Genomic DNA, 24,965 nt, shown 5'->3' with positions numbered 1-24,965 from the left:
GAGATGTTGTAGAAGAGACACATTCGGCCCGATTCTAATTTTATTAAATTTTGTTTGAATAAACGTCACTTTTGACACTGACAGATCAAACTTTTGCCGTTTATTAAAATTAACGCAATGACTCTTTACGGATTTGGTCACCTTCCTGCACGATGGTGTCCTGTAGATGATGATCCGAAGACATTACGAAATTTCGTTGGCGACTGGCGTTCGACCTAAAGTCTATTTTTTTATTCGGTAGACTGAAATGACAGTTAATAGTACGAAATGACATTTCATGTTCATACTATTAACTGTCATTTCAGTCTACCGAATAAAAAAATAGACTTTACGTTTCCCGGTCCGGCGGTTTAGGTAAAACAAATACAAATGATGAGAGGATTAATTTTACTAATTTCCTAAGCTTAAAAGTCGGATGACAATGCAAGTTTGTATGAAATAACAGACGCTTGAATCGACAAAAAACATAAAAAAAGTTCATTACCAATCGCATTGCGAACTCTAGATTCAGTCCCCAGTCCAGTATCATTACGTCTAGGAACTCAACAGCCCCTTAAAAGGCAGGGACAACGTTAAAACATCGATACGGCCATACTTCTGCGGCGATAGGTTCCTCTATAAAGCTATTAAAGATTCCTTCTGGGAATCAGCTTGGCTCTTAACAGAGATTCCGCGCTGCCTGGTATGCACATAGTTAAACACGGTATCGCTATGCGAATAGCGAGATGACGATCTTACTCTTATTTTTCTTGTCTTGGTCAGTGATGTATTTGCCTTATGTCAGTGAAACATTCGATCCTTGTTTGCTGATGAATTTTTCGGGATTTTTTACAATATGTCGATAAGCAATTAAACATAAAAGAAAGAGGTTCGCAAGTAATGGGATGAGTACTCATATATAAAAAAAACCGGCCAAGTACGAGTCGGACTCGAGTTCCAAGGGTTCCGTACATTAAGTCCGACTCACGCTTGACTGCACATTTCTAATCGGTTTTCCTGTCATCTATAGGTAAAGAACTATTTAGTGATTTTATTTCAAAAATTTAGACCCAGTAGTTTCGGAGAAAAAGGGGGGGGATAGTCGGACAGACAGACGCACGAGTGATCCTATAAGGATTCCGTTTTTTTTCCTTTTGAGGTACGGACACGGTTGGTTGTGACACGCATTTAAGATTCCTTTAAGGCTTCGTCACACAGGCGCGTTTTCCGGGCGCGGCGTGAGCGGGGCGTGAGCATTTTATATGTAAAATCGGCGCGCCCCGCTCACGCCGCGCCCGGAAAACGCGCCTCTGTGACGAAGCCTTTAAACTTCGTTCAGTCAAAGAATTTAATTTCCGACCCATTTCGTACCTTGTCACCACCTTGTCACAGTTACAATCAATATGAAAAGGTACAAAATGGGTCGGAAATTAAATTATTTGACTGTACCTACTTGTGTTATAATAATAACACACAATTGTAGACTTATCCAACGTTCTACATCTCATTATGCGCACAACGCATTGTTTGCGTGGAGTGCACCGGATGGCAGATTGTGCAACTACGCGGCCGCGCCCTCTAGTTTCCGGAACGGACGTGTTGCCCTCGTTACTTGCCTTTTTGGACGAATCCGAATCCATGCCTTACGAGGATCAGAGATTAGCTCAATCACAGAATTAATAATAAACCTAGAAGATTCACCCTCTAACAAAACGCGTTTATTACGACAAATATGACTGCTAGTGCTAGGCGAGGAGGCGTCCGTTCCGTAGCGGAGCGTGGCAACTACTATGGCTAGACACCAAAATTGGTGTGGGCCGCATGTACTTATAAGTACTTGTAGCGACGCGACGAAATCGCGGAGTGAGCCACGCCTGGCTCATCTGCAAGATGAGCATTAATATGATTCATCTCGACTATCTTGGGCTCGAGTTGTTTTCTGACAACTAAAATATTGTACGGGAGAGCGTCGGGTTGAAGAGACCCCACACTGGCGTCTTGCAAGCGTCGACGTTTAGTCAACTCAGGCTGCTGTGCAACTTTGGAGCAACTGCGCAGCGACAACACTTTCCATAGAGCGGATTAGACACAGACGCTCAAAAGACGTTGGTGTGGGGGGTCTCTTATTGAAGTTCCGTCTCTGTTTACGACCTGTAGAAAAATTTTGCTCTAGGGGTGAACAAGTGAACATGGATGGATGCTGTTGCCTTCTTGGAAATAATCCATTCTCTTTTCTTGTTGATATCGTAAAGCAGAAGTAAAATATATGTGAAGCAGCCAATAATGTGCATCTAAAATGGCCGAATTCAATTAACTTTTTCTTGGAAGTTGGAACATTAGCATTCAAGATTTTTCATTGAACTAAAATCAGCCGGTATAATTAAATCGTGACCGTCATAGTATGCACATTTGCAAAATAATCTCGACCATTGCATTCTCGATTAGCGCTGTCGGCTTTTCAAACGATGCATTCATATGCCATTAGAAATAACTGCCTAGACAATGTTTATTTAAAGATTCAGAATCATATGAATGCGGTACCAAACTCAGAATGTGAATTTCTCTCGATCGAAATATCAAGTAATCTCATTAACGTTCTCATTTATTTTTAGACTATTGTCTCGTGAAAAACGATTAATCTCTAAGTAGATAGCAGCGCGTTTTGTTAGTTGGTTATGTTTGTGAATTCAATTGTTGTGAACACAATACATTTTTTCTATTCGTTTCTCGTTTGTCCATGTACGATTGTCCTTTTGGCTAGGCCCCCAGATCAGAGATTAGCATTAACACGCCATGGCAGTAAACATGCGGCGTCTGTTTAGACCTGTCTGCTGTCAACGCACCACGGAAGACCATGTATTTTTAGCTTCCTACAAAAACCTAACCTAGAACCTGTTAGTTTCCTTTCCGCTTCGCCGGCGTTTCGCTTTTCATCACTTTTCATAGAAACGGGCCTTGTAAGGCGAGACTGCCACTATTCCTAACTCTGACCAATCAACCGTTTAAGGAAAACCAGCGTATCAGACACCTTTAGTAGCAGAACAACTATAGTAAATAAAGAGCACTATTCTACTGGTTTGCGAATCTGGTCGCTTGGGAATGACGGGTGGTGTAATTAGAGAGGGGACACACTTTCACGGTCGCTGGAAGGCCGGTCCGCCGGGTTGCATTTCACTGCGGGTCACTGCACTACAGTGTTTGCGGATGATTGCCGGACAAGGATATATATATATTATACATTCGCGGGGAAGCTTATGTACCCTTAAGCAGCTAGTGAGGTCTCATGTAGTATGGGGTGAACATCACGAACAAATTACCTAGTAAAGACTGTACACGATAAAATCTGGTCATGGATGTTATGGTAATCTTTTTACCGAATGCACATTTTCAAGCAGTTCTTAATAAGCTCAGTTAGCGGACAAATAATGCCGCGTTGTCATTATGTCTTAACGAAAGATAATCCTCAGTAAATATACGGGCCACGACACGACGACAGGACGATTAACCATTCTATATGCGAACACCTCAATTTAAATTCTCTGGACGCTTTAGGTACATATCTATTTATATGGGTTCACCGGGAAGGAGCTTATTTGTTTTTTAAGTGAGTTCTCTTGTGGTGAACAACTAGAACAGGCCTAATAGTATAGTTTGCAAGAGAAGGTGCGCTGAGTGACAGCCCAAGGGGGACTCTCTGACAACTCTGCGCTTCTTACGAAGCTCTGGCAACAAACAGACAACAAAACTAGAAGAACAAACAAAACAAATGACATTAGGCTTTACACACATACGTTACCTAAACTTAACCTTGATAATACTCGTATAGTTTACCTATAAGCATAAAACGTGACTACATGACAGTTTCAGCTATGTGCTGGAAACTTTGCCTTTGCGGCGTGGTTTCAGCGTTGGTTTTCAACCTTCACTGCAGTGTTTTTTTGTTACAGAAGTCTTGTTTCGTGTTTCTACTGTTTCTAGTTAGTTTTTAACCCCATTCCTCCCCGCAATTTAAAATGAAGATTAATTGCTCACTACTGCTAATTGGCGTATTTCAATCGCGTCCAATTCCAGCGGAACGATTGACAAATTGCAACGCGCACCGCGTGACGGACACAAAACGCCATCTTGGCAAAAATCGCGCACAGGAGATGCACTTTCGATTTCGCGACACCGAAAGTGCCAGTATGTTCGGGAGGTGTTTGACTCCGATGTTTGTTTGCCACGCCTGGTTGGCGCTGTAATGCACTTGACTTATCGTGCTGAAGCGAAATGCCCAAGTTGGCATCGCAATTTATTTGTTTTCAGCCTGTCTTCATTACGCGGACGCGGTCCGTTGCGCGCGCGCACTATTACTGGTCGGTAGTTTTTTCTCAGCTGTTTCGAGACACATCTGAATGGTCTCGGTGGGTTTGTGGTTCGTGTGGCTTTTGCCTGCAACTTGAAGTCGATAATCGCACCGCAATATTATACGTAAACTACTATAAGTACCTAATGCTCTAAGCCATGGATTTTATGATATTGGGTTAAAAGTTTGAAGGTCTTTAACAATTTACTATATGGGGGTTTTCGAGGGCGTAAAATCGACCTAGCTAGTTCTTGTCTCTGGGCAATCGCGCATTTTTGAGTTTTTATATGTTTTATTTAACATTATATATTTTTTTAATAATGATTAATTTACATCATAGTTTAACGATTTAAGTCGAAATTTAACATGCGTTACCTTCCTTCTTGAAAAATATGGCTTAAGTGTATAATATGCTGAATATGCATCTTAATGCATAATCAGCATATTATACACTTAAGCCATTACTGAACTATTACTGAACTTTACTACAGTATTATTGCATTAAATTTAATAAAGGTGCATCATAATAAAGGGAGATAAACGCATATGCCACGTAATAGTATATCATTATATGTATATGAGATAAATAACACACAGACTTCCTGTGTGCTAGTGTATCGGATGATTTTATACTTTGGCTGGTCTTGATTACTGACTTGGAATGTTATTGATTTTTATGTATTGAATGAAGTATGTATATAGTCAGCAGATTGCCAATAGTTAACTATTAAAATGTCACTTTGTCAAGTGTTTTGGGTACCTAAACATTTAATAAAATAGTAAGTGTGACGTGACCATAAAAGTAAAGATGATTACAAATTGACTACTATGGCTATTACACAACAGCCTTGTTTAAGCTCGACTAGGTCGCTATTATGTATGTTTAATATCATAACTTTATGAGCAGTCTAATGTTTTATTCATATTACTCTTAATTGATGCCTAGCGCTTATACTTTTATTTATAATACAATAACACTTTTATTTATCATATCATCAACAGATACTGTACTGCCTACTGCCTTACGTTTTAAACCTGTTTTGAATTAATGAAAACGTAAACAAACTTCTTTGAGCAAAGCAAATGGCTTTAAGGCAGGTTGTTAATAAAGGAGTCTGTTGCGCTTCCAGTCCGTATTGACGTCGGCGCCTTTTAATGGTAATTGGTTCGTTAAATGTGGAGTTCGTTTCTCTACAACCATTTGTATATGTAGAAAAAGATATTCAAAAAAAATCTATTTTTGTTTAATTAACGAAAAAATTAAGTCAATGCGAGTTGAGATTATGAAGAATTAATTGAGATGTGTAACGGGTAATTTATTTTGAGGACTGTTTTTAGATTTAAATCTTCTTTAGCAACCCAAAAAAGTATAAGACCCTGCCTGACCTACACCTCATATCTCTTTTAAAATACCCATCTGATCTCCAGATAATTTACCTATACAAAGAGTTCTAGACCAGAAATGACCAACAAACAGTGAGTCGGAAGTGGGTCAGCTTACACGACCTAAGACTGTGTTGGCGACACGCACCACTGCATTGGGTTTCTATTCCACCCGATGTTCTCACTGGTGACACTTTGAATGATACTTATAAATACAAGTAAATTATACATTGTAATATGAAATAGAACTAAAGGATGCTAATGCTTCCAAAGAAATAGGGAAGACCCTGAGCCAAAAGCGAGCGGTAACATAAACGGTAAAGGTAATACCCCCGGGTATAAGGACGATGAGATGGTCATGTCGACGTTCTAAAGCTGTATTTTTTCAGTAATCAGAAAGTTCCTATGCTCTACTTCCAAACTTATGAGATCCTATTCTAAATTGGACCCTCCCTAACGACCACTTGAGTTCACATCACATGCTAGTTCCATCAATTCGGGCTGGAATATCACGCAAGCCAAGGATGTTTTAGGAATAAATCTTAGTGACGTAGAACAGAACCTGAATTTTAGAATTGGCCAGACCAACCAATCTACAGATTTGCGGAAAAAAAACAGGAACAGGAGGAATGGAGCCTGCCGCTCCAACTAAAACCTAACCAACTTTACATGAATCCTCGACAAACTTTGCCAGATGATGAATCTTCTTCCTCAAATCCAAAACAATTATTACCTCATCACATTGTAACGGTCCCATGGCCCCCATACATGCAAATAGTATTAATATAACAGCCGTATATCAATAGGATGTCACGGCGACCGGACATGTCATTCGTCTTGCAGCGTGTGTGCCGGCCGGAACGGCCGGTGGATCGGAAAACCATTACTTATCTAATGGAAATTTTTATTTGCCTGGAGCGTGAAGGTAGCTAGCACTACATGATTATGCTGGGCGGTGGACTGAGGTGGTACAGACGCTTAATAGCTTTAAATATCTGTTATCGTCTTTGTTTTATTATTAACGGTGTCGTAGCCAATGATATTCCTGTCCAATCTTATTTTATTAAGTATTTATTGAAGACTGACGATGAGCTGATGTGGTAATGTCACTGAACTGGAGTAAATTACGAGCCAAATTACAATTAGCAGTATTGAAAGCAATATAATTGTTTGTGTCTAGTTGTAAATCGTTTTGCCTGATTGCAAACAGATAGAAAAAATTACAATTAATCATTAAACGTCCAGCGTGTTCACGCAGTAACTCTACAAAAATCGTCCGTCTTTCGAGCGTAAAACCGATCATAATTTTAATAACACGACTGTCTCAATACATCATTCCAGCTGTTAACTATCGTGTATTGTAGAAAGTCGTAATAGATAGACGTGGAAAGCTCTGTGACCCCGTTGGTGCAATGAGTCATGACCGTTTAACAAAGAGCTTTATGTGCGCGCGTTGCAACATTTGGGCCGAGTGCAACAATAGTTTGGGAGTGTTCGAAATTTAAAATTTTACTTCGGATGGTGCAAGCCATTAGGCTGCACGCCAAACAATGACTGGTGTGGTAAACGTGGAAGGTTAGCTTGAATAGATTTAGACTTAGTATTTGTTGTAAGCTTTCAAACTTAGATTTGGCAAGAGCTCATAGATAAAGGTTAAAAAATACCGTAATTCTAAAGTTAGGCAGGTACTGAGAGTATCTGAGGTGACATTCAATAATTGGTCCTTAAAATATTCAACCCCTCCCGTATAGCCTTCGCAAGTCCATAAGAAGGTAAGCATCCTATTAGAGTGTAATATGGACTTGGTAATTCAGTCTTTGATGAATCGGAATGAAATTATGAAGACAATTCATACGAAGATAAAATAAATTGCAAGTATCATAAAGCAATAACAAGACACGTTATTGCAGCTTCTAACTCAGATCAGACGCAGGACCATGTTTTGAAACATGACGATAGCATACACAATCACACGTCCTTGCTAACAAGAGTTGTACAAATAGCAAATAGGTACACTCGATCCGACACGATGACGACTACAATAGCTCATGAATATTCATGGATATTTTCACCTTGTCTGCATGCTGCTGCTGGTGACATGACGGTCATTCAGATGGCGTTGTGATATAGTGTGTCTTCTGGAATTACTTTTATGTTGAGCTCGATCGCCTGTGGGACTGAGTCACCAGACGAGACGGCTAAGTTACACTTCTTGTAGCTTTGGATCGTCTGTCTTGCGTAACAAGGAAGCTCCTATGTTAATTTATATTTTGTTATTTACGAACGAACCTTGGTGAGCTATTACCAGAATTTAAATTATTACCTCGTTAATAGCTTGCTCTAATAACAATAACAGTAGGTGTGGATTTTTCCTTTCTTTCTTAGAATTGTCGCTAACCGCCATCCTATTAACCGTTATCATCTAAATTACATCCACAAGTGGCTACCTAACCGGTAAATTTAGACTACAATAAATAAGAAAGCTGATTTGTGTACTTCAACTTCAACATTTTCTTATGCCTTAATTTATTGTATATCTCAAGGAAATCAGACCATAATGTGACAGATTTTGATGTTCCTATAGGCAGCATAACGTCTAACGCATAATGGAGACTTGAGTTAGAAAGACGCAAAACGTTTATGCATCTACGACGCAGCCGTTTGTTGTCCACCGTATGTTGGCTGATGTTAATAATAACCTGTTTTGGCTAACCTCTTAAAAATCTAAAAAATAAAGTAGCTTTCTTAAATACTATATGTCCTTCGAAAAACTTAGGAACTTATTCCACTTACAAAACGTTTAACCTTTGACGAAAATCTCTAAAATCGTAACGCACGCGACCATGTTGGTTCTGGATTTTGATGGGTATATGTATGACGATTCGTGCCGACTGCGACCAACACGCAGGTAGAAAGCAACCGTAGACGTTACGTTTACGCCAAACCATTCTTCTAAACACAATTTTCCACACCATAGAACACAATGAGGAAAATAATAAACCAGTTATGCCGTAAATTCCGTGTGACAGAGCGTTAAACGGATTCTGCGATTCTTATTCTTAAAATGATGTACAGTTTTGCTAACTTTTAATTAACATTGCTAATGAGTTTTGCAAACGAATTTTATAATTTGCGGAATTTGTTACGCGCTCGACCTCTTTTAGAGCTTAGCGAATTTGTAATTTATGTACAAAGTGGACTTTTGATTAAAAATTTAAATTTATGAGTGCTACGAGTAAATATTACCAAGTACTTCAGATCTCAAATAAACTGGAGTGCCGTCGTATTTTGCGACACGGTTCCCTGAGGTGCTTAGTCGATTACCGTGCCCCAAAAACTTCGCGACTCTAACTTCACGGTTAAGAAAAATAAGGGTTTCTAGTTGACTATGGACCTCTATAAACGCTCCGATCAAATTCGCCGTAAAGTTGCCGTCAATTGAAATTGCTAACAATGTAAACAAACCATTCAATGAAATATCCATATTCTATAACTTGTTCATTGTTTTATTGTTCAGCCAGCCTATTATGGATAGCTTTATCCATCTTTATCCACGTGATAAAATAACTGTCACTGTTTAACACCGTGGGAAAGAAAGTGACGGACACCGTTTTATCACGCTGTCACGTAGACAAGAACGACCATCATATCCGTACAGGACACAGTTGTCGGTAAGTATTGATTGATTACCACACGGATTTAGCAGTTATTTGATAAGGGAAAATGGAAATCAAAGGCGTTTTAAATGCAAGGTTTGTTTACATTGTTCACAATTTCAACTGACGGAGACTTTAGAGCGGAATCGCTTGGAGCATTGTATCAATGGTTTCCTCAATTCAATAACTATTTTTAAGCAGAACCATAGGCATATAACTAGCTGTTAACCATTATTGTAAATCTTAACACTGTTCTTGTTATTTGTAGGCATCGACAATAGACGGGCGGCGGAAGGGCGCGTGTCTGTTCTGCCAGGAGTACTTCATGGACCTGTACCTACTCGCAGAGCTTAAGACCATCAGCTTAAAGGTATAAACATATATTTAGTATACGCCAGACTTGTTACGAGCCAAGGTGCCGTTAAGGCCATGATCATCGCACCACGTATATCTGTGGACGAATTATGACTGAAGAAAAGCTAAAGAAACATAAAAATACTGTACATTTTTTTTCTAACAACTCTGCTTTCATCTATCAATATTTCGTAGCTTCTGTGTTGCCAGTCAATGGGCAAGGCAGAACTCTTCTAAAGGCTAAGCTTTCTGAAGAAGAAAAAACAATGTTTAAGGCATAAGGTAAAAGGATGCGTCAAATGTCTGAGGTCATGGCGTCCTAAGATTGCCCTTACATTAATCTCGGAATCCCGGTGTTCCAGGTGACGACAGTGGACATGCAGAAGCCGCCGCCCGACTTCCGCACGAACTTCGAGGCCACACACCCGCCCATTCTCATCGACAACGGCCTCGCCATCCTCGAGAACGAGAAGATCGAGCGCCACATCATGAAGTCCGTGCCCGGCGGTCACAACCTATTCGTACAGGTAACTACGAGGCCACACCCCCATCCTCAAACATCGGCCTCGCCATCCTCGATAACGAGAAGATAGAGGCTACATGATGTGGCATGAAGTCCATGCCCGGCGGTCACAACCTATTCGTACTGGTAACTACGAGGCCACACACCCTTTTCTTTTCTCTCTTTGACCTGCTCTCGGATTGTAAAATTGTCATTATAAATCTCCCAGCCAATTCTCTTTTAATGGCGTCGACATTGTCCCATAGAGGAACTAAGACTGATTTCGCAAATGTTGTGATTCCAGGACAAAGAAGTGGCCTCACTTATCGAGAACCTGTATTCGAAGCTGAAGCTGGTGCTGGTGCGCAAAGACGAACAGAAGTCGGCGTCGCTGCGCGCGCACCTCGCGCGCATCGACGCGCTGTTGGAACGCCGGGGCACGAGGCAAGTCGCATATTCCCTCTTATTATTGTTTATAAATTGAATAGGTACCGAAAGTGATTTCTTTTAAATGTATCAATGCGGGTCACTCACGTTTTTGTTGATAAATGCCGGGGTAAATTTGATGTGCGTTCGGGAAATAAAAATGATCGAGTCACTCACGGTTTAGCGAAATACGTTTGATTTGAAACGTGTGTGACCCGGTGAATATACATAGTTCCTATTACTAAAGTTAATATTATGAAGCGAAGTACATGTTTTATTGAACCATGTCGAGATGCATTTAGCATTAAACTTGAGTGACTCTGTTATTTAATATGACTTGTTTTAAAATGGTGATTTAAATTTCATATTCCGCTGCAGAACAACTTTTCTTTTACATGCCATTTTATTACTGTATGTTTCCTTGCACCTTTGCAACCGAGCTGTTGCTGTCTAAGTGTCTATTTATGTTTGGTATGCGAGAAATTGTGTAAACTTTAATGCTAGTTTATGATCCGTGACGACCGGGAAGGAATAATTCCCTTCTGTCATTGCCAGGAATCAATAAGAATACATATTTTAACGCAGATGGAAATCATATAACATATTACCATACCATATCAGTCTTCGCTCGTCGAATAGTACAATCAAACAAATTCATTTGTGACCCGCCTTAGAACGGTTATGTCATAATAATTTTACTTTTTAAATCAATGCAATAGTGAAAATGACGTAGTTAATGTGAAAAGGTTTCACAATGGGTTAGCAATCAAGTATTTCGTTTTTTTATGATCGTCGGTTAGTTTTACGTTAACAACGTTTTTTGCAGGTTCCTGACGGGCGACACGATGTGCTGTTTCGACTGCGAGCTGATGCCGCGCCTGCAGCACATCCGCGTCGCCGGCAAGTACTTCGTGGACTTCGAGATCCCGGTCAGTGAATCTCACATGTTTCACCAACCAGCTTAAAACAACCTTTATTTCTGCTTAGGGTTGCTAGGTTTTACCAAAATTTTAGGTATATACGGGTATTTAACGTAGGTAATGTACGACTATAGATCAAAGGTCTGGACTCTGGAATCCTTATGTCTACTTGAAATGTATGCTAATGCCCTTAAAATCCTTATATATTTTTTTTATAAGATAGAAGTTTGCATGTCGTTTTTTTAACAAACCAATTGCAAAGAACGCGATTTTCTAAAGAGATATCCTGTTTTATTTCAAACAAGATGTCCCTTTAGAAAGTCAGTTACAGAATTCTTAGCTCCAAAAATTTTTTGAACATTTCACGTTCACAACAGAATTTCATGAACAACTAACTACCTATTACAGACGAGCCTGGTATCGCTGTGGCGCTACATGTACCACATGTACCAGCTGGACGCGTTCACGCAGAGCTGCCCCGCCGACCAGGACATCATCAACCACTACAAGCTCCAGCAGGTAACCTTACTTCCTGACTATATTGGCAGCAGAACCACTCCTTACTTCCTGAGTATATTGGCAGCAGAACCACTCCTTACTTCCTGAGTATATTGGCAGCAGAACCACTCCTTACTTCCTGAGTATATTGGCAGCAGAACCACTCCTTACTTCCTGAGTATATTGGCAGCAGAACCACTCCTTACTTCCTGAGTATATTGGCAGCAGAACCACTTTGGTCACCTGTTGTGAGGTTAATAATGAGCGACATCTGAAAGTTTCAAGAAGCAGTCCCGAACATGGTGTATGCTGACATGCGTGTATTATTATTTTGTTCCTGCTGGGGACAGATGGGAATGCCTTCCCATATATGATCGCATCGGTTTCGTCCTATCTATTTTAACATACATAATTTATTATTGGGGTGTTTTGGGCCTTTGAATGCCACTTCGACCAAGTAGTGATCTATTGACGCCGCTTTAACGTTCACTACTAATGCCCGTTGAGTCCAGGAAGTTCCAGATTCTTTGGGCCGTAATGCTTTGTTACATAATTTCGATCTAGACAGTTTCTATGTTGAACTCTCCTTCCCATCTGTGCCCGGCGGGGACAAATGGGAATACACCCTGACATACGGTCGACGGTCACTGCGTATACGACACGATAACAACGTAGATCATGCGTCACTTTCTAATACGCTATTGAAAGAGATGGGAAGCTTTATCCTGTAGTTATCAAATCGATAATCGCGCCCTCAATACCCCTCCTGGTCATATTATGTGTGCGTTATGGGTCTTACTCAATATAGAATGGTGGTAATAGTAAATTTACTAAGGCAGATAGATTATGTTGGATAATCAAATCCTGTCGATTTTCAATCATACTAATCTGTGCTTTAGAAAATGGGAATTTCTGCCATAAAAGTAGCCTAAAGACTCACGGGTCACTCACGTCATTTAGGTTCATTATTATGACTTAATTCCGTGAGTGACTCGTCAGATATTTCAATTTGTTCGAGTCTCACAAGAGTTTTTTCTACAAAGTAGCCTACAGGTTTTTTATTTACTATTCTTCGCTTATATATTTATTTATGTATTGGGTTTTATTTATCCCAGTGGAAATACGCCTTATTCGCTGGGTGACAGAGGTCACAGAGGGTGTACCAATCATCTGATTTTTTTTGTCCGAATACATCAATATTATGTCAGGTCAATAGTATGTCATCAGGTCATTTTGAACTCTCCGCTTGGTGTTCTCCCATTTCTTAGAAGAATGTTTCATTTCGCAGGATTCATTTTTTTTTATTACATGCTACGTTAGCATCTTTTTTGTTATATGATAATCATGCGAAATGAAACATTATCCACGGGATTCTACAAAAGAAGGGTTCCTCCGCTTACAATATCCGTGTTGTCGCAGCAAGCAACTAAAGGTCTGCTGTCTCCCACGCTGCCGCGCAGTCGGCCGCGGGGCGACCCCCACGTGGTGAGCTTGTGTGTTGTCAGCCATTGCCATCTCACACACCTCACATTAAAAAAAATCCAGTTAGACCATGCTCTCTACACGGCCTTTGCAAAAACAGAGTGTGAAAGTGTGAATATAAATGTCAAATTTCTTTGAAGATGTGACGTTTATTATGACATTTCAACACTTTGTTCAATGAATGTCGGTGCAGAGTTAGCTTAGACGGCCTTTACAGATACATGAAAATAAAATGTTGCAACCGGAGGCCCCTTAGGGCCTTCTATCGTAGACACATCTGAATTCTGACATTAATTAACCAGAATATCGTTTCTGGCAGATTTCCTTGACCAATGACCATGTACAATCTGACTGAATTTAGATGTCTGTTATGGCCTTTAGGCGCTCCCCGCACTGCCCGAAATTAAAAATCGGAATCTATGGTTACGGAATATATTCAGAATATTGTGTCTAGAAATAATCCTCCCCTTATTTTTGCGTGGATTTTAGGGTCTATGACTCGAGTGATTATTATTCTAAATTTATATAAAAAAATATAAAGGCTTTACAAAAAACATGATCTCTTATTGAACAAGTTTTTACAGTGTTAGGTAAATTACTCACTTACGAATTAAACACATTTTCAGTGGCCAATTAAAATAAATACATAATAAAAATCATCTCAATATCTGTAGTGACTGTATTGCCTTTTGCTTTCCATCAGAGTTGTTTGCTCATTATTAATTGCCTTATTGGATTTAATCATATCATCAAATCATTTGATTAGGATTACACAAACTATTAATATATTAACATTCTAATTATTTGGGTTTATGTGGTTTATTTACTTTACGGTTATGTCTGATAACATAAATAACATTTGGTAATTTAATTATAATTTGGAACATACTAGTAAATATTTCCACAAGAGATAAAATCTATAGTAGATTATATGATATGCCATATACCTATTGTATATATCCGATTATCTATTTATCGTGAAGATATTTCTTGTTATCGACAAAGTAATATTTTTATAAATATTAATCTATGTGTAAGCCGTGTTTATTGAAATTAAATATTAGATATAGATATTTTTGTTTCACATATCATATTTTATTTAAAAGCAAATTATCAGAGGTTGTTACTGATACAACGCCGCCGCTGATAGCATGAGAGACAGAAACAGTTATTTTATTTCAATTCAATCTGCCGAGTCGAGCAAAACAAAGAGGCGGCCTTACCATCCTTTTCTCGATCACTTTATCTGGATAGTTAAGCCCAAGTATCTGCTAGTTTCCATTGATTGTAAGAATAGTACCCGTATTAGTATAGTAACCTACACCCTGACATAGAGAAAAAAATACATAGAGTGCTCACTCCATACATCAGTTGAGACTATTAATTTCAGTGTCTACATCTAGCATCGAGTAGCGGAACTATCAGTACTGCTACTTGACAATAGATGTAGCACCGACCGGAAAGTCTTATCTCAACAGCATAAGACTTTCCGGTCGGTGGCTACATCTATTGTCAAGTAGCAGTACTGATAGTTCCGCTACTCGATGCTAATAGTCTTTTTGGTACTAAAACTGATGTATGGAGTGAGCACTCTATGTATTTTTTTCTCTATGACCCTGATTAACACATAAGAAATATGAGCTATATACAAATAGAATTTCCCTCCAGGCGCTGAAAATGAAGAAACACGAAGAACTCGAGACGCCCACATTCACGACGTCCATCCCCGTGGACGTGAACTCTTCCCACCACGAGTAGTAGCGCGCCACAAGTCCCACCACTCCACCGTTATTAGTAAATAGTAAGGAACGCTGGCCGGTAGCACACACCCAGCCAACAGTTCACGTGTACGGTATGACATCAACATTACAACAACAACACAAATGTAAAAAAACATGTCTCCTTTTCATCTGTCAACAGTTGCCACGTAGGTATTAGCTAGGTACTCTACATCTCAAAAACATGTCTTTACGTAATAAATATATTCAATTATTCAAGCGGGTCACTCACGTTTTAAGGAATAAGGCAAGGATGAAGAGTGGCAACCCCCAAGTAAATGGGATGGGAATGATGGGATAAGGCAAGGATTGTGATGATGGGTCACTCACGGGTTTAACTCGAAAATGGCTCGACTTTAAAAACGTGAGTGACCCGGTTAGTAAATCCGTCTCTCGAGAATTTTGTTTTTTAAATGTACTTAAAGTCTATTTTTTTATTCGGTAGACTGAAATGACAGTTAATAGTATGAAATGACATTTCATGTTCATACAATTAACTGTCATTTCAGTCTACGGAATAAAAAAATAGACTTTAAATACCAAATAAAGGTTACAATTTTATATTTATCTGAGAGACGATACATGCTCGTCATACCGTACTTGTGTAACGTAGACTGCCAGCACGGTACGTAGCCTCCCCCGTATGTACGCGTGTACAAGGAGCCTCGAGCTCCACCGACAGAAACTTAATATATTTTTATACAAATTTGGAATTAGAGCATTTTTAATTTTTAGTGTTGCTATGTTGGTAATAATTGAGTATGTGAATTTTTATGATGATGGTGCAATCAAAACTTAGTTTTGGACATGTGTTGCCGTTTGGGTTGTTACGCGGCTTATGAGGAGCCAGCTTCTCTAGTTGATCGGTTCGATGTTAAGCAATTGTGGCCATTAGTACTTGGTTTAACTTGTTGGGAACGCCCAGTATTTTGTATCAAACATGATTGGTAAATTAATCGGCAGAGGTGCCGATCCATTAAAATCGATGTTTTTCGGATAATATAAGTGTGGGAGCGAGTCATTGGCTGGTACGGGATTTCCTCCCACATTTATACCCAACTATCTAGTTTATAGCGTTCATACAGTGTTCAAACACAACGAATAAGCATTCTTACATATTTTTTGTATTATATTCATTATTTATATAAGATTGGTTTACAGTATTTTGTCGGTTCTTTTTTGGACTAGTAGTGTAGTGTTAGGTTAGACATTTCGTTTCAATACCTCTGCCTGTTTATTTTGCCTGGTTACTCTTTACAAATTTTAATTTATTATGTATAAAAAAATATGTGAATACTCTTGCCTGCAATCAATGTTACCTTTGGGAAGGTAGTTGTTTTAATTTGCAATTTTATTCTCATAATTTGAAATAATATGGTCAATATGATAACAACTGTATAATTTAATAAGACATTCAATTTACAACAAAATATTCTTCAAATCAAATTGTTATAATAGTTTTAATAAAAACGGTCTGTAGAAAAAGTATATGTTGATAATAAAATACATAAAAACATAGTACACACTCACACTAGGGCGAGAGACCATCACCATGTCTGGACAATGTATAAAATATTAATTCTAGATTATAATTTAAGTGTTAAGGAATAAATCTGGATAAATATTATTTTTTTCATTTGCGTTTCATTTTATTTTATAACCTTTTCTGTTCCCTTATTTCTTTTGTAAATGCTTGACATAATTTTTATCAATTCCAATTTATTGTGATAATCTTCAATGCTTCTTGTGCCTTGCTCAGTTTTATAATAAAATTGTAATTTATACAAATAATTATTGCAATGCCATGTGATACTTATGTAGTAGCTTTCATACTTTAATAAATATTTCAATATATGCAAGTATTTGATTAATTTAATCTTTCTCCTAGAAAACTTAGATTTGCTTTAACACAACTTTCTGTTTCATCCACTCATTTTTATATACGTCTTCAGTAAATAAAGAGCTAAGGAACATATGGGTGAGGAAGGCAGTCACTCCCCATATTCTGTATTGATCCACCCTAAACACCGGCAATATGAAGCCATTACTGAACTGAGTGTAGAATTGATTGTTTTTATCACACAAGGATTCTACTGATAATGTAAAGATCTCGGCAACCTCATCCTTGTTGATGTCCAGATCTTTTTCTTCTAAGTGCTTTATGGTCCCGACCACAGGGGTTATCATGATTTTGTTATTGCGCCCCGGCACGGGGGGTCCCTGTCCCCACAGTTCTATCTTTGTCCGTGACAAGCCTATTTCTTCTTCAGTCTCACGAAGCGCGGTTTGTATCGGCGTCTCGTTATTATCCTTTTTTCCACCAGGAAACGAAATTTGTCCGCTATGGCTCCTTAGGTTGTCCGCCCGCAAAGTAAACAACAATGACGGAGTGTTCTCAACGTCGCAGACAGGAATGAGAACGGCCGCTGACGCAGTAGGCTCTTTGCCCCGTCTTCGAGGAACAGGAAATTTCATCATATTCGCCATACATCTGTCGCGAGATGCTGTCGAAAATAAAGTCTGTATAGCAAAAGCCGCCTTACCAGACATGGTTTGTAAGTTATGAAGTATTGATTCACTTTTGTCCACTTATTAAGTTAGGGTTTGAAGGGCACTATAATTTTGTACACTGAAATCGGAATGGATTATGATATCAATGAACTTGAAGTCTGAAGTGATAACAGATAATAAACAAACGTCTGTTTGACAGATATCAGCTGACTACTCACTCCAAACTGCGTTTTTTTTTTTGCAAAAAAATATTGTTTCCAGCGTCAGATTGGAAAACTTAAATCGCTTTGAGCGAATATTTTGACATTAGTGACATTGACAGTTGTTTGCATTGCAATCCATTTTCCTGATAGTATTAGAAACTGCTCAATATTGTATTTTTTTAGACTTTGGACTGCCAAATATGACTTCATAATAACAATATTATGTGTTGCACAAGTAATGCTTAAGTCGCTAATCATGTCTTTATCACCTCAAAGCTTATTATCAGCCGCGACTCGCCAACGTTGTGTATCGAAGTTAAAAGAACTGCCTTCGCTAGTCGTTAATGACGAAAAAGCCAGTGAAAGTGCGTCGGTGCTGGTGCCCTTATGCGTGCACGAGGGCCAGGTATGCCTACTGTACACGCTTCGATCCTCAAACTTAAAAAATCACAGCGGGCAAGTGTCCTTCCCGGGAGGCAAGGCGGACCCGAACGAGACTAATATTGATACAGCTTTAAGAGAGACTGAGGAAGAGATCGGTGTTCCTCGCGACAGTGTGGACATTTGGGGCTCAATGCCTCGAGTTCAAGGTCGGAATAAGAACTTAGCTATTAATCCAATAGTAGGTGAGATAAGGAATTTCGATATAAATAAATTGCATGAAAACCCAGATGAAGTAGAAGAGATTTTTTTAGTGTCTATGCAGGCGTTTTGCGATACGAACAACCATGCTCATTGGATGTGGAAGGACATGCAGCTGCCTATGTTCCTGTACGGGCGGCACAAGATATGGGGCATCACCGGAGCCATAACACACATGTTTCTTAACTGTTTATTGCCTGAAGATGAGTTTAAAGGTGGCTTTTCTAGGAAGAAGTTTCAGCTGGAGGAGCTAATGAATTCTAAATTATAATTTACTGCCCTAGAGACAAAATTTACCAAAAAAAAAATAGGAAATTAGTGTCATTAGGAAGACATGTCAGATTCAGAACCATCTGGAATATAGTACAGTGTTTTCAGGTCAAAATAGTATTTAATTTATTTTTTTGGATACTAAGTAAAGAATATTATAGATAGTTAACACATTCACAAACAAGACATCCATGCGGCCACAAAAATTTCGTCATATAAAGCTGTAGTACCACGATCCCACCTATTGGGTTGTCTGGCCTAGTCGGGTTTTCGGCACTGAATGTGTTAAAGACTAATGAATGGCCAGCAACAAAAACTTTGTTTACTATAAAATACAACACTCATGTTTTGTGTTACTAATCATGATGTAGATTATAATGTGGACTATTAGTATGTTTAAAAATACATGTATTGAGGTTGAAGGTAGAGTAGGGTAGGTAGGGTATTAAAAAACTAGTGATGGGCGACCGGAAAGTTTCCGTTATGGGAAACTTTCGGTAACGTAATTTACCGAGAATATTTCCGTAATATTCTCGTGATGGGAAAGATATGGAAATTTATGTTTTTTGATGGTCAAAGTACATATTATTATATAAATGACTTCTAAAGTTATAACACACCAAGAAAATATCATTACTGAACTAAATAAAAGATTCCGAATAAATTACCATAAATTCTCGTAAATTACCGACCAATTCACCATGCAAATTAAAATAAAACTGGGTATTTACTACATAATATAGAATTATAAGAGAATTAAAAAGGTGTTTGTTCTAGTCTAGTTTCATAAAAGTAATAATAGTATTATGTACCTAAATATTTTGAGTCATGCATGGCACGGGTCAAGCGCTCGGGCGTCAGGTATGCGCAGGTACCTAGTCAAAAATCCCACGCTAGGGATAGATAAGGATAAAACAAAAGGGTTAAACTTAATGTTACTTCAGTTCTTTTTTAACCACCGTGGCAAAAACATCTTAGCAAATAGTAAATTAGTAATCGCGATATTGTGATTTGAGTCAGTTTGTAACCGAATGGTTCACCATGAAACCAAAGTCAGTTATTCATCAATATTTCCGAAAAAAAGAAGAACTAGGAAAAGATGTCCACGAGTGCAAATTTTGTGATTTAAAATACCGTTCAGTGAATGCTACAAGGATGAAAAATCACATATTAACATGCAAAAAAGCCCCAGACAACGTAAAAACATTGTTTAAACCAGCAAACCGAATTGAAGCAGAGCCTGAGTCAGTGGCCTTACATATTGAAAATGAACACGCAGAAAAAGAAGAAATAGACACTGCTATTGCACGTGCGATATATGTGTCTGGTTCGCCGCTCTCAATGCTCGAACATCCTCTTTGGGTAATAGCATTGAATAAACTCAATCGGGAATACACGCCGCCTGGCCGAAAATGCATAATGCATAATGTGGTGCAGTGTAATAACATGTAATGTGGGTAATAATAATGCGTAAATCTTTTATTTTCATCAGTAACTGTAAAGGTTTCAGACACTTAACATAAATTCCCTAGGAAATTTCTATGCCATTTAAGAGAACTTACGGTAATTTACGGTAACTTATGGAAATTTACGTTTTAATCATGTTTAAAGTAATGGCTCTTGGCGCGAGGATAAAGTACTTTGGAATATGTACATCTTTCGTTATTACGAAAAATTCGATTCCCATATATAAAAACAAAGTTATTAAGTAAATTGCCATTTTTGGTAATATTACCGTAATCTTTCCGAGAATATTCTCTCGATCGGAAATATTCTCTGCAATTTCCCATCACTATAAAAAACACAAATGAAAAGATTTACTCACATGTTGTGAATAGTTGCTATTATACTAACTTAAACTAAGTAATAAACTTTACCACTAACCATACAAGTGATCTGTGGTTATGGATATGGATTATATACCTAAGTACTTTAACATAATTGCTGCAGCAAATAGTGTAGGTATGATGAAATGTATTAATTTAATATTCCATAATGGCATGGACAAAATTGAAATATTATTTATTTTTATACAAATCATGTTTTCTATGTTTTCACTTTAAATTATACTTTTAGATTACAAACAATAATTTTCTCTCCCTAAAATATATACTCTACATACAACAAGTTTATTTGCCTAGATGTAAATGTCAAATAACCAGGTATTCAATTCACAAATGCTAATATTGTAGTATCTTTCAAACAACATGGGTACGGTGACACATGTCATCTCGATACGGTTAAAACCTATAACCTTGACGTTTCAAGGTCAATATCATGCAAACTTGTATTACCATACCCATGTTGTTTGAAAATACTATAGTGGATAAAATAGGGCAATGGAAAAGTAAAATAAAAGACCTTTATAATATCTATTCAAAATGGCAATTGAATTAAACAACGATAGGACACACGACTTTGATGAACAGTCCTTATTGCGTCAAACTTAAAGAGAAACTTGATGGATGACCCAACTAATGTATGGAAGAGGGTGGCGGCAGCCATTTGCAATCAATCTTCTCGATCATCGGCAGCCCGTGCCGCCTTATGTACTCGAGCCCGCACTCGTACGTGCATATGTTGTAGTATCGGCGCATGTTCGAGCCGCAGACGGGGTCGTACTGCGTGGTGCATAAGCATTCGTTCTCGGCGAATCCCGTCCATTCGCCCGATTGGCCAAGGCACGTCTTTAATGACAGGCAGAGGAGTACTGGAAAATGAATGAGTTGGTAAAAAGATTAGGTTTCCCTTAATTTGGCACTGTCCAAAATACCTACTGGACAAAATCTTTGACCCTATTTTTGTATTTTTTTCTTAACCAGAAGCAGTGATACTATTGAGCGCCGAGGAGGTTTGAACTCACGACCTTCCGTAATTTTTGCCTAATTAAGGGTTAGGTGTAATAGCACCCATGCTGCACTAGGACCTATACTATATATATTGTTGCGGAAGAGTACTTCGGCGTTCCTGGGACCTCGCCTTATAGCAGCGAGGCGGCAACAGAGGGGTTTTAGTGGGTAAACCTGGGGTCTCATTAGCCCACAACAGGGAGTCCCACATAACCATCCCGGCCCGTCCCCGCGCCGGGTGGTATGCGTAAAGCATTTCCCCTCTTAAAAAAATAAAAAATAAATAAATAAAAAAAGGACCTATACTATAACATTAATACCTACATATGTATACTCGCGAGCAGTTAGCGGGCTTATCGCAGACATGTACTTTCGGCAAATCTAGACACAGGACACACCATAAGGTCGCGAACTTGACGAATGCGACCGGTGGCGCTTGTGTCCAGTCCGAGGCCTAAGGCAAGTAAAGCCAGATGGGACCATGGGGTCCATGGGGCTGACTAATGCACCTAGATACTTACAGTGAAAGTCAACTTCTACTAATGTTAGAGCAGCTCTAAAAGAACATCATCGTGTTCAATTTTTGCCAGTTTTTCTCCAGGACCATGAAGACATTATCGACGTCTGAGAAACGTCGGAGTTAACTTTCAAGCTTATTTTACACGCGGTCCAGTTAATTGTATTTCTAGCCTCGATTCTAGGCAAGTATTTTCCATAAAAGGTTTCAGATGACGGTTAAAATGATTACAAATCGTCCGTGCTGTCACACCAAAACCTCACCTGATGCGTTAATTGTTACTAAAGACCACCTACCTATTTAAACAGGGACTAAGCATCATAATAACCACTCGGCTCTTCGCATCGTCCATGCCTTATCACTCCAATTTGCACCCCCGTATTTGCCAAATTCCGCTGCGCGCACTCAAACTCGCACTTATTGTTGTACGTCACTCCGTTGGAGGCGCAGAGGGGCATGTAGATCCTGGCGCAGGGGCAGGAGGGGGTGGAGGGGGGAGGGATGTCTTCGAATGCTGATACCAACACCGTGAGAAGCGAGAACACTGTGGAACCAAACAAAACATTGCATGTGAGTGTAAAGGGAAGATGTTCAGAAAATACTTGGTTAACTTCTTATAACTCCTTACGACCTTTGCCAAATTTTTTAGTTTTCAAATGATAAGTCTGTAATACAAAAGGTTGCATTGAAAACGAATCTAAATGGACCCGAAAATTGGAAACATTTTTTTTCTCTTAAGGATGGATAGAATTAGATTGTATCTAGACAAAACAAAAGAGGGGGGTGCTTTGGCTCTAAAAATGCCCATTGTGCAACTTTGACTATGGGGATGGAGCCAACCCCGAAAATGCGGAAAATAGCCTGATTTGGCTGATCAGATGTGTACATTTTCACTACGCACAATTTGGCTATCGGTTCCATATTACATTGATAATTTATTTAGGAACCTCACGAGCTTGTTCGGAATGAAACATTTCATAATTTTTATACAAGATTTAAAAGCGCACTCAATTGCAAGCAAGACTTCAAACACTGACTTAAATTTTTACTTACCCAATATTAACTTCATTTCTGAATAACCAAGTGGCCTTCCTCAAACTTGCACTACCTTTATACACCTTAACTTTAATCGGTTTCTTTACAATGGTACGAATACGTCGTATTAATTGATAAAACAGCAATGTTCTGTGTCGAATCGACGGCTCTTCCGTTACGATTCGCATACATTAACTATTGTTTTTGTGGCATAACCATCGCGCCTGGATGCGCTTAGTATGTAAGCATAACTACTATAGGTCTACCGTTTAACTGAGGCAGTAGGTAAGAACTTATTATGGCAAGCTACGGACTGGTTGAAGGCTTGGCTGCATGGAGCAGATTTATATTATAGCATGGTATAATTATAAACTACCTAGTTTTAGTCTTGAATCTCGTAGAAGATACACCCCTCAAATCCTTTAGGTACCTATACTATTTAATAGCCTGAGATAACGTAGTAGACCTATAGTAGGTAGGGGAGTACCCATGGAGGTATAGGTACTGGTGAGGAAACCGGGAAATAACCTGTGTTGATGACGGGTGATGGGTTAGGTTAGGAACGAGGAAGTAGGTTTGTCATGCTTGGTTGTTGAACTAAAAGTTGACCTTCGAGATCGAGTAGTATATACGTACGTACATACGTACCTATACGTATTCGCTTTTATGAATCTCGGAAACGATACTGATTGATTTAACAAAGTATACTTGTACCGTCTTACAATATTACCATAGCCTTGCAGAATAATAATTGGATACACGTGCCTATTCTTCGTTTAAAAAATCATAAGTATTTAACTCTAAGAATCGAACCCATTGTCTTTAGGCACTCCGATGGGAATAGTTTTATACCTATTATGTAGGTACTACGTATACTATACGCACCTATCCTAGCTATATTCAACGCAAGTGGCAGAATCAATAGCAGCGGGTAAGATGTTTCAAAAGTTCAGTAATTTTCTAATAGGTTAATAATAATTATTGTCTCTAATTAGTGTGTGTAATAATAAGTATGGTAGAAGCTTTTGGCGCCTTGTCACAGAATAAATAATAGTACCTACGAGGTACAGAAGACTCACTCTCTAACAAAACGCGTCTGTTACGATCAGCACAGATATGGCCGCTAGGTGGCGACAGCGCCACGCGCGGCTTTTGGCAAGCCACCAAAATTGGTGTGGAACGGATGTACTTTTAGCTACCTGTAGCAAAGCGACGAAATCGCGGAGTGAGCCACGCCTGGCCTTGTTCTATCAGGTACAATTAATGTTGACTAATAAGTATAGTCTATGCTAGGTGCTAGTTAACACTTAACACGAGCATGTTAAATGAAACTACATGTACTTCATAGTATCTTGAGCGACCTAAACTAACCAATGAGTAGGTACCTACTTATCCTTTAAAAACAAATATTTATACAACTTATATTTGCTGTAAAATAAAATAACAAACTGTGTGCTTGCTGTAGTGGTTAGCGAGGACCGGTTTTACTGGAATAATGCAGATATAACAGGTGAGATAATGGTTAAAGTTACCAGACTTGCTGTATTTTTTTAGATTACAGTTACTGTAAGTATTTAAATGTAGAGTTCCTATATTACAGGTAAATTCAGTGAAT

The 24,965-nt window shown here is 38.7% G+C and overlaps 4 protein-coding genes across 4 annotated transcripts in view; 2 read left to right on the top strand and 2 right to left on the bottom strand.

Moving 5' to 3' along the window:
* LOC134653952 (chloride intracellular channel Clic) overlaps positions 1 to 15,373 on the top strand; it is a 74,511-nt gene extending 59,138 nt beyond the window's left edge. Inside the window, exons 2-7 of the mRNA XM_063509321.1 lie at positions 9,632 to 9,733; positions 10,080 to 10,244; positions 10,524 to 10,663; positions 11,472 to 11,574; positions 11,974 to 12,084; positions 15,214 to 15,373. Coding sequence (XP_063365391.1) covers positions 9,632 to 9,733; positions 10,080 to 10,244; positions 10,524 to 10,663; positions 11,472 to 11,574; positions 11,974 to 12,084; positions 15,214 to 15,303 — 711 coding nt within the window. The 3' untranslated portion in view covers positions 15,304 to 15,373. The remainder of the gene's footprint in view (positions 1 to 9,631; positions 9,734 to 10,079; positions 10,245 to 10,523; positions 10,664 to 11,471; positions 11,575 to 11,973; positions 12,085 to 15,213) is intronic.
* Positions 15,374 to 16,983: 1,610 nt separating this feature from the next.
* On the bottom strand, positions 16,984 to 17,949 carry LOC134653888 (mitochondrial coenzyme A diphosphatase NUDT8-like). Its single transcript, XM_063509249.1, has one exon. The coding sequence runs from the start codon at positions 17,871 to 17,873 to the stop codon at positions 17,217 to 17,219; it is 657 nt and encodes a 218-aa protein (XP_063365319.1). The 5' UTR covers positions 17,874 to 17,949; the 3' UTR covers positions 16,984 to 17,216.
* Positions 17,950 to 18,211: 262 nt separating this feature from the next.
* On the top strand, positions 18,212 to 18,973 carry LOC134653796 (mitochondrial coenzyme A diphosphatase NUDT8). The gene has a single exon (XM_063509163.1). It carries the CDS (start codon positions 18,276 to 18,278, stop codon positions 18,948 to 18,950), a length of 675 nt encoding a protein of 224 aa, XP_063365233.1. The 5' UTR covers positions 18,212 to 18,275; the 3' UTR covers positions 18,951 to 18,973.
* A 3,651-nt stretch (positions 18,974 to 22,624) lies between these two features.
* On the bottom strand, positions 22,625 to 23,581 carry LOC134653795 (serine protease inhibitor Kazal-type 1-like). Its single transcript, XM_063509162.1, has 2 exons — positions 23,369 to 23,581; positions 22,625 to 22,859 (listed from the first exon to the last, which is right to left on the bottom strand). The coding sequence occupies exons 1-2, from the start codon at positions 23,382 to 23,384 to the stop codon at positions 22,627 to 22,629; spliced, it is 249 nt and encodes an 82-aa protein (XP_063365232.1). The 5' UTR covers positions 23,385 to 23,581; the 3' UTR covers positions 22,625 to 22,626.
* Between the last annotated feature and the right edge of the window lie 1,384 nt (positions 23,582 to 24,965).

The sequence above is a fragment of the Cydia amplana genome, chromosome 14 (genome assembly GCF_948474715.1).
Source record: "Cydia amplana chromosome 14, ilCydAmpl1.1, whole genome shotgun sequence".
NCBI classification, from domain to species: Eukaryota; Metazoa; Arthropoda; class Insecta; order Lepidoptera; family Tortricidae; genus Cydia; species Cydia amplana.
This window is presented reverse-complemented; position numbering and strand designations above follow the sequence as displayed.